Genomic DNA, 14,042 nt, shown 5'->3' on the forward strand with positions numbered 1-14,042 from the left:
ATCCACACTCGAACAGAACAGGATCAGATCAGTTTCACTTCTGCTGAACTAAAGGAGAGAGAGAGAGAGAGCATATATGTGTGTGTGTGTGTGTGTGTGTGTGTGTCGGCAGAGTTGGCGAAATACGAACTCCGAGTTTGTAGTGAACTAAATTTAAACTAGCACTTACGTTAACACCCCAACTTGCACTCATGTTACATGCATCACATATTTCAATATGGTACATTCCAAAAATAAACTCTTTAAACTTTTGTAACTTTACCTTTGTTGCAGGTTTTGTCATTACATCACCAATCATGTTTTCTGTTGAACAAAATGAGTATTTTACTGTAGTAATGTAAGCAGGGTTTTTATTCCCGCCCAGTAGGGGATGACTTAACAATACGTGACCTAGGAAGACCGAGGAAATAACAGGATCTGTGTCCCCACCCCGATACTTTTAGTCTCAGTACTCACCTTGGCGAGTATGTTTGTACCTATCCTGCTGCAGTGAAACTCTTTGAGTAAATGCCTGAGATGTGGTGAGGTGGGCTTCAGGAACTAGGAGGATCACGGTAGCACCCTGAAGTGTGAAGTGTAGGCTGAACATATATAAATGTAACACTTATTCCCACCCTCTCCAGATCTAGCATCTAACAAATGTAATTATTTATTATTACAATTCAAATAATATTACGATTAATGTTCGCACTGTTGTTCCGTTCAATTTCAGTTCAAATGTCAACACATTTAGTTAAATATTAATGTTGTATAGTTAATACTCTATAGTCTAATTTTAAGAAATTGTTCTATATTTGTTGTTCTCTCTCATAATTTAGCTAATTTTTAATGAACTGTCTTATGCTGCTCTCTTTGTTTTTATCTTAATTATTCTTGATGTTGATGTACTATTTTGATTTTGTACTATGATTTGTATGGTGTATGTACGTATTTGTTTTGATTATTTGTCTTATGTAAAGCGTCTTTGAGTATCTTGAAAAGCGCTATATAAATAAAATGTATTATTATTATTAATACAAAACAGGAAAACAAACTAAAAAACAAAATGTTCAAATCTCTCAATTATTTGGGTATTGTATAATTACAGTCCGTACTTTCCCTTTAAACACTTAAGCTGTATTGTCACAGTTCACATTCATGAGTTCCCATACACAATAAACTGAAAATGGCTTTGCCCTTCAAATACTGCACGAATAACATATAACATTCAATAACACTGATCAGTTAAAGTCTCTGTAACTCATAACTTATTAATCAATAGACATCAAATACCAGTCTGTAATGGTGGGATACACTCTATAGGATGTCTGTATGGCAGGGTACCTCTTTTTAATGGCGCTGGTAAGAGAGAAGCAGAATGAAGTGGGTCCACGTGGTCTCACACACGCCCACGTACACACTGAAAATGGTGCGTGTTGTGACTCTCCCCAATCAGTCTCTCACAGCAACCCGCGATAAATTTCGAAGCATACTGTCCCCCAACACTTGAAATGAAACTTGACTTACGGCACAGTCCGTGGACGTGACTTGAGCTTGTTTAAGCTGAAAAGACCAAGCAAGTCCCAGAAAAAAGGAAACCTCCAGAAAACTTCTCAGTACTGCGTGCCGACCTTTCAATACAGCCACCATACACAGTTCAATGGCAGATCATGAGTGCCGTTTGGCGCGATCCTGTTGCACTCACACTAAACTCGTGTATCTTAAAGTCTCTTCTTTCAAAATGGGAAAAACCCTCTCTCTCTCGTTACTTCTCCACAAACTGAAAAGATTTCACTTAGACCGTATGGCACTGACCAAACACGAGGCTGCACACACACACACACTCACTGTTCTCAGTCTATAGCCTCACTTATTAACTTCTCCGATGCATGGCTTACAGAAAAAACTACAAAGTTTCTTCACACTTTCCTCACACTTGGGAAAACACTGTGAATTTGTAGTTCAATAAAGCGAATAAACTCAGAGAGAAAAACTGTTTAACCATCTCATCACTCCAGCCTCGTTCTATTGCTACCTTCAAGTCATTTCGGAAATATCGTATTAATGAGATGAGGGCACATGTACGGCAACTCAATGTCGTATTTACCAGAGGGAAACTGAAGATTAGACCAAGGTTAACTGGGATGTTATATCTAAAACGTTTGCTTGTTGCTGTATTTTATTTTATGTTGCTCTTTTAGTTTATTTAAAAAGTAGATAGTAAATTAATCATTCATTTTGTTTAGTAACTGCTTTATCCTGGTCATGGCCATGGAGGATCCAGAACTGTTCCTGGGGAAACTGGACGTACGGCAGGAGAGCACTATGGATGTGATGCTAGTCACAATCTCAGGGCACCAACCCCAAATAAATTTGCATATGTCAGATTTTATTTTATTTAGTTTTTTAAAAAATATATTTTTTATTAAGCTCTAAATATGTTCGTTTTTCAAGTATTTAAGTTTTACTTTGCATTGAGGTGGATTTCTTTATTATATGTTTGCATAATTGTAATATATGCATAATTTAGTTTAACACTCATTTCTAATACAGATATTTTGTTCTTAAAATGTGTTTGTGCCTGTAGCTTGCAATTTAAAAAAAGAATAATCACACAGTAATATACATGTGGGGAACAATATTCCCCAGGTAAATGTGTTCCCCCCTGTTAAATACATCACCAGCATCACTGTAGTGATTTATAATTATACACACTGTGATATACATGTGGGGAACCATATTCCTCAGGCCCCCAGGTAAATGTGTTCCCCCCTGTGTTGTTAGTGTAATGGACTGCTCTATAGGTTAAACTTGTTCTACATAATGACAACAGTTAAATACATCACCAGCATCACCGTAGTGTTTTATAATTACACACACAGTGATATACATGTGGGGAACCATATTCCCCAGGTCTCCAGGTAAATGTGTTCCCCCCTGTGTTGTTAGTGTAATGGACTGAGCTATAGGTTAAACTTGTTCTACATACTGTTTGTTAATTTTTAAATCACATGGATGCAGTTTGTGAAGTTTAAATGAACAAGAGAGATCACCATGAATTAAACTATTTTTGAAAGTAAATGGTAGTGCAGCTGAGATAAGTAACCTTAAATAATAACAGACTGCTTATTGTCAAAACTTTATCTTGTGTGACAAAACGAGAAGAAACAAACTAGTGTCTGAATAAGAGCATGTCCTGTATTAGGATTTATTTACAAATAAATCTGACACGTTCATTCTAGTTGATTGACAGCAAGGCTGAAGACAGCAGTGTGAAAACCTCTGACTTGCGGTGGAGCAATAAAACCTCTGACATTAGTTCATTCAATACTTTAAAGTATGTATTTGATCACAAACTACCTAACATACAACATGAAATTTAAAAAGAACATACCGCTATAAACACATATTCCAAATAAACCGACGCTAAACGAAGCGACAGAAAAAAACGTCATGATTTTTGCACATGCGTGTTAAAGGGGAAACAGGGGGAACTGAATTCTCCGTAACACCGGCACAGGTAACTAATGTAATCGTTGTGAAATCGTATGTTTGTAATTTAACTTAGCCATGTTGTTACATGGTTTATATCATATTCATAATAATAATGTTACCTTTAGATGTATGTTTTAAGTTATTTCTGATAGCCTTTTGCTAAGTATAGCTAGCTATACAGTTAGCTTAACGTACCTACCAAGTTAGCCTTTTTGGCTAACGTTAAAATATAGCTATAATTAAATTGTTAATGATAAAAAACACAAAATAATTTGATTATATCTATTGTTCTGTTACTACAATATATCAGTATTATTAATATAATGTTTTCGTACGTTTTTTGTCCTAAAGAGCAGCTGTTAACGTTACCTTGAAATCTTCAGTAAATAACTGAAAAAGATAACGGTTTTTTATTTAAACTCTACTACATGCGCGAGGAGCTCCTCACACTTGCCTTCAGGTACCTTTTATATTGAAGAAGTGAAGTGATTTTGTGTGACACCACCATGTATTAACGTTAGAGAAAAAGTTAAAAATCACTTGCCAGTACGTACACCTGGTTCAAGTCAAACAAGCTTATCAATCGACTGTAAAATACTTTTACACATACATTAACAACTATTAAATTGTATTTAAAAATTGAGAATACTGACTTTTGTTTGTCTAATAGTTTACATGTTTATGTATTTTGTAACAGTGAATATGAATTTATTACAGTTCACATCTGCGCTGAGGTTGCATGGTCCAGGTTTTCAAGAATGAGTTCACTACGGATGAGCTGCGCACGTCTCCAGGTAATTTATAAAGAGGTTTTTTTGGTGATTTTTTTTGTGGAACAGTTTAATTAAGCATCGATAAAATAAGAAAAAGCCAACTTTTAACTGAAGTAAATTTTTTCTGAGGTGTGAAAGGCCCTTATCATGAGAAATAAACAACATTTGAAGTGATGAAAAGTAACTTCAAAAATTCACACACAGCGAGTTTACATGATTAGTACATGACATGGCTTTTAATGCACTTAAAGGGTCAGGTATGTGGATGATCCATGAGTAAAGATTAAAAGCAGTGAATGAGTTCTATGTAAGTGTTAAGGAGGCTCTGGGACATCACCCGTTCCCAGCTGGGTTAAAACTGTTCCTTGGCGCTTGATGGAAAAAGCAGTGTGGTGGAACTTTTCCTGTCAGAAAGCAAACTCAGACAATTATTTTTCAATCACAAACATCAGTGATAAAATTTTACAATAATCTCAGGGATAGTTTATATAATGCTCAAAACATGTTATTTTGGCTTGTTCTTTTACTGCGTCTGTGCAGATATCCACATCAAGGGGTCTTTTCCCTAGCATGTTGACCCTACTCCATGCTAAAGGGCAGACACATGTATACATGCACACAATTCTGAGCTACAGTTTGTAAACTATGTTGCTCGTTGCCATTCATAAAATGTAATAAACATAATAAGTTGTATTTCACACTCACGTTTGTTATGATCCCACCTTGTATCTAGGGGTATGTGGGACCAATAACGTGGCAATTTGCTAAAACCAAAAGTCAGAGAAAATAATAAAAGTTTTTTATTTACAAAAGAGCCATTAAAAACAGTCACAAATGCTAAAATTGTTGTTCTCTAGTACCAAACTGGACGGCACCAAATAAATCAACAGAACATAACACTGTTCTACTCTGAGTAACAAGACAGCTACAAAATAAATGAAAGAAACAAACAAACCCTAAGCTTCCCTGTAGATGCAGGTAAAATACCCAAACTGAAGTATTTCCTAGCAGAAGAGATTAAAACAGCTACAACTAAAAACACAGTGCATGGGTTGACACCAATCCCCCCCCCCCCCTCTCTCTCTCCATCTATCAGCCATCTTGATTTCCTGCTTTTAAATGGTTGCCTCCCCAGTTACTCCAACCAGGACTCTCAGTGGGCAGCTGATTCCACCTGATTTGGCTGGGGTAAAGAAAAAAAAAACAGAACAGTTGTACATACAAACATATAGATGCGTTTAAAATAACACTCAAGTTTGAAAATCAAAAACTGAACTGTTGGGCCTCTGAACAGTACTGATCATGTTCCTTTTGTAGTGTGTGTGCTTAGTTCTTAACCTGCTGTAATTTCAAGATCTGTGTCTTTTGCCTCAGATGTGACAAGTTGATTTGTGGTACTGTTTAACATTGCTTTTTTGTCTAATGTTTTATGTTTCTTTTTTTTTTTTCAGTGAATTTTGAATTTTACATGGTGATTAGCTGCATCCTATTATCATCAGCTTTCCTGCTACTGCCCTGGGGATTACTCTTAAAGTTTCAAACTAAGTATGATATAGTTGTGTTCATTGAACTAAGAGTTTATAGCAAACAATTATATTGTGCCCACATCAATATATAAATACATGTGTGTACTTTGTAGCTGTACACTTTTAAAGACTATGGCTTACAAATTAAACTGTCCATCATTATCAATTACCAGATATTATTTTCCAACAAGAGAGCCACTGTTGGCTGAACCTTTTTTTTTGATAGACTAGTATTCTGAACCTATATACCTATATAATATTCTCTCTCCTTCCACCATGTCAAAAACTGTATATAAACAGTAAATTCCGATGTCGACAGTGTGTATGTATGTAGTGTGTGTTGGGGCAACAAATATGTGAAAATGCCCAGCAGTGCGTCCTCAGAAGCAAGATAAGTAAGCATGTTAATTAAATTTAATTGAGTTGGGTTTATTTATTCATGATACATAAACATTTTGTTTTTGCACACATTAAACTTCTGGTGTCAAAATATATAATGCATGTCCTATAATAAAATAATTTATCCATATTTCTTAAATGTTTTGTGGTCTTTTGCATAGTTCAGCTTGCCAAAATGTGCACAACTGCTGTGTGTTTAATCATTTTATGTTTACATGGTTTTAATATGGATCATAAGAAAGGAACATGGATTGAAGGAAAAACTTCAAATTCATGAAAAAAGTTCTGGAAAAACTGAAACTCATAAAGTGCATGTAAAAGCTTTTTTAGTTTATCAAAACAAAAAAAAGCTATCAATGCCATTTTCATACCTCATTTCCTAAATGACTATGTGCATCGAATAGCCAAGACCAATGCAAGAGGTTCCCGTAAGCCATTTATTTATTAAAATTGTATTTAGTTATATAAACATATATGGTTTGTTAAGCACCTAGAAACTTTGTCAGTGTGAGCCATGATGATTGCAAAAGACAGCGAGTAAAAGGTTCTTTTACATTTATTCCAGTGTTAAAGGGAAGTTGCAACCTTGCTAAATAACTTATTCTTCAATTTAAAAACAATCTCTGATCAGTGCATGGTGCTAAAACTTGGCAATAGCATCGCCTCAGTCAGCCGACAGTGCCGACATGCAGCCGTAATCGGGCCAGATGCGGGGTGCCGTAATGTAGCCGAGTATCAGTCAGCCGACAGTGCCGACATGCAGCCGTTATCGGGCCAGATGCGGGGTGCCGTAATGTAGCCGAGTATCAGTCAGCCGACAGTGCCGACATGCAGCCGTTATCGGGCCAGATGCGGGGTGCCGCAATGTAGCCGAGGCTCAGTCAGCCGACAGTGCCGACATGCAGCCGTTATCGGGCCAGATGCGGGGTGCCGTAATGTAGCCGAGGCTCAGTCAGCCGACAGTGCCGACATGCAGCCGTTATCGGGCCAGATTTGGGGTGCCGCAATGTAGCCGAGTCTCAGTCAGCCGACTATGCCGACATGCAGCCGTAATCGGGCCAGATGCGGGGTGCCGAGCCGACAGACAGCCGACACTGCCGAACCGGAGCCGGAATCGGCCCAGATCTATCTTGCTAGCTGGGCAGTTACTCAAAAAAGTAATCCATCACTCATTACTCATTACTTAACTAAAATGGTAATGGGATTACTTTACTCATTACATCCTGAAAATGTAATCTCGTTCCTCATTACTTTACTTTCATGTTACATTCTAAACCCAAACAAATACTGTATACTGGAATCACATCTACAAACAAATTCCATTTATTTACTTTATTTATTTAGTTTCAGAAAAATCCTCTCTTGTACAGAGATGTGCCTGTGTTTGTTTCTGCTTTAAAACATACACGCCATGAACCGATCAGATTTAACATCATTAAACGAGTTTATTCCTTAATTATTTGTCCTTATACTAGAGGAGCGACTCGGTTCCTTTAGTTCATTTCAAAGAGTCGTTCAATAAAATCGGTTTGTTCGGAAACGACTCATCACTCATCACAGTAACTGTAACGTCATTACAAATGTTTCACTGTAACGCGTTACATGACTTCGTTACAGATAAAAAGTAATCACGTGACTGTACCGCGTTCCCCCCAACACTGTAGCTGAGAGATACAGGGCTAATGGAGATGTTTTACTGCTAAGCTGCTGTTCAACTCCAGTCCAGTTGGTGGCGCTGGTGCGTATTAAGTTGTTCTGCCAACCGCCATTAAACATCATAAGAAGAAGAAGAAGAAGCTGCTGTGTTTGTACTGTAGAGCCTCATCTGTAAGTAAAATATGTATTTAATTATAACCCTTATATTTAATTATAACCACATTCTAATTAATAATAAAACTAGAGTTCATAATAAAACATCACTGTGAGGATTTGAGGAGCTTTAACTCCAGTTTTATTTAAACACACAAACTATTAGCTGCTCCGCTAACTGTTAGCATCACACATGATTCAGTACTGATGAACCGATTCATTTGAACCGATGAATCAGTCGATTGTAACGATTCAGAGTTTATTCATTATTAAATGTAACATTTTGATATAAACGCGTCACATTTTCAGCTTTGTTTACAGTGTTTAATGTTTGATAGAAACAGCGAGTTCTTGTAGCTTTGTTTACAGGTTGTTTTACAGGTTTATAGTAAAAGTTAAAAGTATTAGTACAGCACTGTTATTGGGAGTGGATGAGAAACTAGATGTAAAGAACATCAGACTTCATCATTTCACTTTGGGCCACAAAACCACTTCCACCAAACTCAAAGGGTTGTTTCCCAGACAGGGATTAAGGCTTATAGTCCAGGACTACATTTAGCTTTAAATAGAGAATCTCCATTCAAAATGCTGTGTAGTCTAGGACTAGGCTTAATCCCTGTCTGTGAAACCAACCCAAAAAGTTCTATTAGAAGTCTTTTCTGTCTGATGCTGCTCAGTCCCACAATAGTTTCAACATTTTCACTCTGTTTACAGCCTCACAGCATTAAAAATAAACTGTTAAAACAGTCTGAAAGAATTTTCCTGGATTTCTCTTTAATAGGGAATAAAGTACATTTGTCTATCTGTCCGTCTGTCTGTCAGATCTTTTAATAATGCAGTCAGCAGAAGAGGGAGACGTCACCCCCATAGATCTACAAAATGAAGGATTCCAAGAGAAACTAATAAAAAAGGAGGAGGAAGAAGATGGAAGTTACTTCTGTAAGTAAATGTGGAGCAATTTGCCATGTTAGTACAGTACAGTGTGGTTAGTATAGTAGAAATAATAAGAGAATGTGGATAGTGGGATTAGAACCTGTACTGTACCGTACTGTCCTATGTATAAGTGCTGATACTTCCAGTCTGGATTAAATCTAAATAGTATTTATTTGTGGTAACTAAACCCACAACCTTCAGTTTCCTCCAGTTGTTGAGTTTCTTCTTCACATATTGATGAATTTCAGGTGAAGGATCTTTAATCCCTGTGGAACACGTCACCTCTGAGGAACACCTCACCCCAGAGGACCAACAGTGTGGAGGTTTCCAGATGAAGCCTGTGAAGAAGGAAGAACCTGAAGATAAAGATGAACTCAGTAAGATATTTTTTATCTTGAGTAAAATAAGATTTGGATTGAATAGAATCAGAGGAACCTGGGATGAAGCATCATACAGTGAAAGCTTGTATTGTGCTCATGCAGATCAGTGTGAGCAGGAAATGATGAATGCAGGATGAATCACGTTACAGGACTTTAGCATCAGATCTCAGTTTAACAATTACTAACAGTATTTATTATTTATATTGTTATAAATGTATTTTATTATTTATAATGTTATAAATGTATTTAATTATTTATAATGTTATACATGTATTTATTATTCATAATGTTATAAATGTATTTGATTATTTATAATGTTATAAATGTATTTAATTATTTATAATGTTATAAATGTATTTGATTATTTATAATGTTATAAATGTATTTGATTATTTATAATGTTATAAATGTATTTGATTATTTATAATGTTATAAATGTATTTGATTATTTATAGTGTTATAAATGTATTTGATTATTTATAATGTTATAAATGTATTTGATTATTTATAATGTTATAAATGTATTTGATTATTTATAATGTTATAAATGTATTTGATTATTTATAGTGTTATAAATGTATTTAATTATTTATAATGTTATAAATGTATTTGATTATTTATAATGTTATAAATGTATTTGATTATTTATAATGTTATAAATGTATTTAATTATTTATAATGTTATAAATGTATTTAATTATTTATAATGTTATAAATGTATTTGATTATTTATAATGTTATAAATGTATTTGATTATTTATAATGTTATAAATGTATTTGATTATTTATAATGTTATAAATGTATTTGATTATTTATAATGTTATAAATGTATTTGATTATTTATAATGTTATAAATGTATTTGATTATTTATAATGTTATAAATGTATTTGATTATTTATAGTGTTATAAATGTATTTAATTATTTATAATGTTATAAATGTATTTGATTATTTATAATGTTATAAATGTATTTATTATTTATAATGTTATAAATGTATTTTATTATTTATAATGTTATAATTGTATTTGATTATTTATAATGTTATAAATGTATTTGATTATTTATAGTGTTATAAATGTATTTAATTATTTATAATGTTATAAATGTATTTGATTATTTATAATGTTATAAATGTATTTTATTATTTATAATGTTATAATTGTATTTGATTATTTATAATGTTATAAATGTATTTGATTATTTATAGTGTTATAAATGTATTTAATTATTTATAATGTTATAAATGTATTTAATTATTTATAATGTTATAAATGTATTTAATTATTTATAATGTTATAAATGTATTTGATTATTTATAGTGTTATAAATGTATTTGATTATTTATAATATTATAAATGTATTTGATTATTTATAATGTTATAAATGTATTTAATTATTTATAATGTTATAAATGTATTTAATTATTTATAATGTTATAAATGTATTTGATTATTTATAATGTTATAAATGTATTTGATTATTTATAATGTTATAAATGTATTTAATTATTTATAATGTTATAAATGTATTTGATTATTTATAATGTTATAAATGTATTTGATTATTTATAATGTTATAAATGTATCTGATTATTTATAATGTTATAAATGTATTTGATTATTTATAATGTTATAAATGTATTTGATTATTTATAATGTTATAAATGTATTTGATTATTTATAATGTTATAAATGTATTTGATTATTTATAATGTTATAAATGTATTTGATTATTTATAATGTTATAAATGTATTTGATTATTTATAATGTTATAAATGTATTTGATTATTTATAGTGTTATAAATGTATTTAATTATTTATAATGTTATAAATGTATTTGATTATTTATAATGTTATAAATGTATTTATTATTTATAATGTTATAAATGTATTTTATTATTTATAATGTTATAATTGTATTTGATTATTTATAATGTTATAAATGTATTTGATTATTTATAGTGTTATAAATGTATTTAATTATTTATAATGTTATAAATGTATTTGATTATTTATAATGTTATAAATGTATTTTATTATTTATAATGTTATAATTGTATTTGATTATTTATAATGTTATAAATGTATTTGATTATTTATAGTGTTATAAATGTATTTAATTATTTATAATGTTATAAATGTATTTAATTATTTATAATGTTATAAATGTATTTAATTATTTATAATGTTATAAATGTATTTGATTATTTATAGTGTTATAAATGTATTTGATTATTTATAATATTATAAATGTATTTGATTATTTATAATGTTATAAATGTATTTAATTATTTATAATGTTATAAATGTATTTAATTATTTATAATGTTATAAATGTATTTGATTATTTATAATGTTATAAATGTATTTGATTATTTATAATGTTATAAATGTATTTAATTATTTATAATGTTATAAATGTATTTGATTATTTATAATGTTATAAATGTATTTGATTATTTATAATGTTATAAATGTATCTGATTATTTATAATGTTATAAATGTATTTGATTATTTATAATGTTATAAATGTATTTGATTATTTATAATGTTATAAATGTATTTGATTATTTATAATGTTATAAATGTATTTAATTATTTTGTGCTTCAGAACTGAACAAGGATTTCTGCTGCTCCTCGTGTCCACGTTCCTCTACAACCCAAAATCAGCTCCACAATCACATCAAGAGCTGCAACCATGATAAATATGAGACTCTGGTGAAGATTAAGACTGATGAGGATCTGACGCCCACCAGAAGCTCCAGTAATCAGAAAACGTCCTCTGGTACTGTCAGCATTAACACCTCTCTCAGTCCCACACAGGAAGAAGGAAACGTCTGCTCACAGTGTGGGAAGAGCTTCAGGTTCCCGAGTTTTCTCAAAATACACCAGCGCATTCACACTGGAGAAAAACCGTATCAATGCTCACAATGTGGGAAAAGCTTCAGTACCCGGGGTGCTCTCAAAATACACCAGCGCATTCACACTGGAGAGAAATTGTATCAGTGCTCACAGTGTGGGAAGAGCTTCAAGTTTCAGAGTGCTTTCAAAATACACCAACGCATTCACACAGGAGAGAAACCTTATTCCTGCTTACAGTGTGGGAAGAGTTTTAATCAACAGAGTGCTCTCAAAACACACCAGCACATTCACACTGGAGTGAAACCATATCAGTGCTCACAGTGTGGGAAGAGCTTTAGGTGTCTGGGTGCTCTTAAAATACACCAGCGCATTCACACGGGAGAGAAACCGTATCAGTGCTCACAGTGTGGAAAGAGTTTTAATACACAGAGTTATCTCAAAACACACCAGCACATTCACAGAGGAGAGAAACCGTATCAGTGTTCACAGTGTGGAAAAAGTTTTAATCGACAGAGTCATCTCAAAAAACACCAGCGCATTCACACTGGAGAGAAACCGTATCAGTGCTCACAGTGTGGGACGAGTTTTAATACACAGAGTAATCTCAAAACACACCAGCGCATTCACAGAGGAGAGAAACCATATCAGTGCTCACAGTGTGGAAAAAGTTTTTATCAACAGAGTCATCTCAAAAAACACCAGCGCATTCACACTGGAGAGAAACCGTATCAGTGCTCAAAGTGTGAGAAGAGTTTTAACAGACAGGACTCTCTCAAAAAACACCAGCGCATTCACACTGGAGAGAAACCCTATCAGTGCTCACATTGTGGGAAGAGTTTTATTACACAGATTAATCTCAAAAATCACCAGCGCATTCACAGTGGAGAGAAACCATATCGGTGCTCACAGTGTGGAAAGAGTTTTAATCAACACAGTAATCTCAAAGTACACCAGCGCATTCACACTGGAGAGAAACCGTATCAGTGCTCACAGTGTGGGAAGAGTTTTATTACACAGAGTAATCTAAAAAAACACCAGCGCATTCACACTGGAGAGAAACCATATCAGCGCTCACAGTGTGGAAAGAGTTTTAATATACAGAGTAATCTCTACACCAACCAGCACATTCACACTGGAGAGAAACTGTATCAGTGATCTCAGTCTGGATCTCAGAGTTTTAATCAACATTGTCATCTCAAATTACACCAGCGCATTCACACTGGAGAGAAATTGTATCTGGACTCTGTAAACACTGTAATGCACAGGAATCAAACTCAGATGATCAGATTGTAAAAGGTCTAAGAAAGAAAGAACAGAGTTAGAGAAGCATGTTGGAGAACTAAACATGACATTAGAGGAACTGCTTGGAAGAACGTCTAAAGGACAACAGTCTGCTGTTCAACTCCAGCTGCTGCTGTTCAACTCCAAACATGCCATTATTTCAATTAGCCAAACTTAATGACCCTTCTGTAAATGGTTTAATGTGCACACTGCTGCTACTGGCTTGTTTTTCTTTTCTACAATGTAAGTTCATACCTTCAGGTTCATGTTATTTGAGATCTGTGTTTTGTTCATTTATATGAATGTTTTCCATACTTGCAGGAGTGTGGGTTTACCTTCCACTTCAATAGGGAGGCGTGTCCAGCCCTGCTACACAAACTGTCATTTTTGTCCCTGTTAAAAACTTTAGCTTAGACCCATGGTAAAAAAGAACCTCACAGTTGGGTTTTTGTAACAGCTCAGCACAATGGTCAAACTGCACAATTCATTGCATTCTGCCTTTTCTTTCCTGCCTACCAAAAACAGTCGCCATTGCAGGTTTACAAAAACTCTTGGGACAGAAGAGCCATAAACACTTTCTAATGTTTATATTGTGGCATGG

The 14,042-nt window shown here is 33.1% G+C and overlaps 1 protein-coding gene across 1 annotated transcript; it reads left to right on the forward strand.

Moving 5' to 3' along the window:
• Window positions 1-12,202: 12,202 nt before the first annotated feature.
• Window positions 12,203-13,630, forward strand: LOC134326814 (zinc finger protein 135-like; the record flags this gene model as incomplete). The annotated part of the gene is made up of 1 exon (XM_063008970.1): window positions 12,203-13,630. A coding segment is annotated over one exon (1,113 nt), but the record flags the coding sequence as incomplete, so codon positions are not given.
• Between the last annotated feature and the right edge of the window lie 412 nt (window positions 13,631-14,042).

This window comes from Trichomycterus rosablanca, chromosome 14 (assembly GCF_030014385.1).
Source record: "Trichomycterus rosablanca isolate fTriRos1 chromosome 14, fTriRos1.hap1, whole genome shotgun sequence".
Lineage (NCBI taxonomy): Eukaryota > Metazoa > Chordata > Actinopteri > Siluriformes > Trichomycteridae > Trichomycterus > Trichomycterus rosablanca.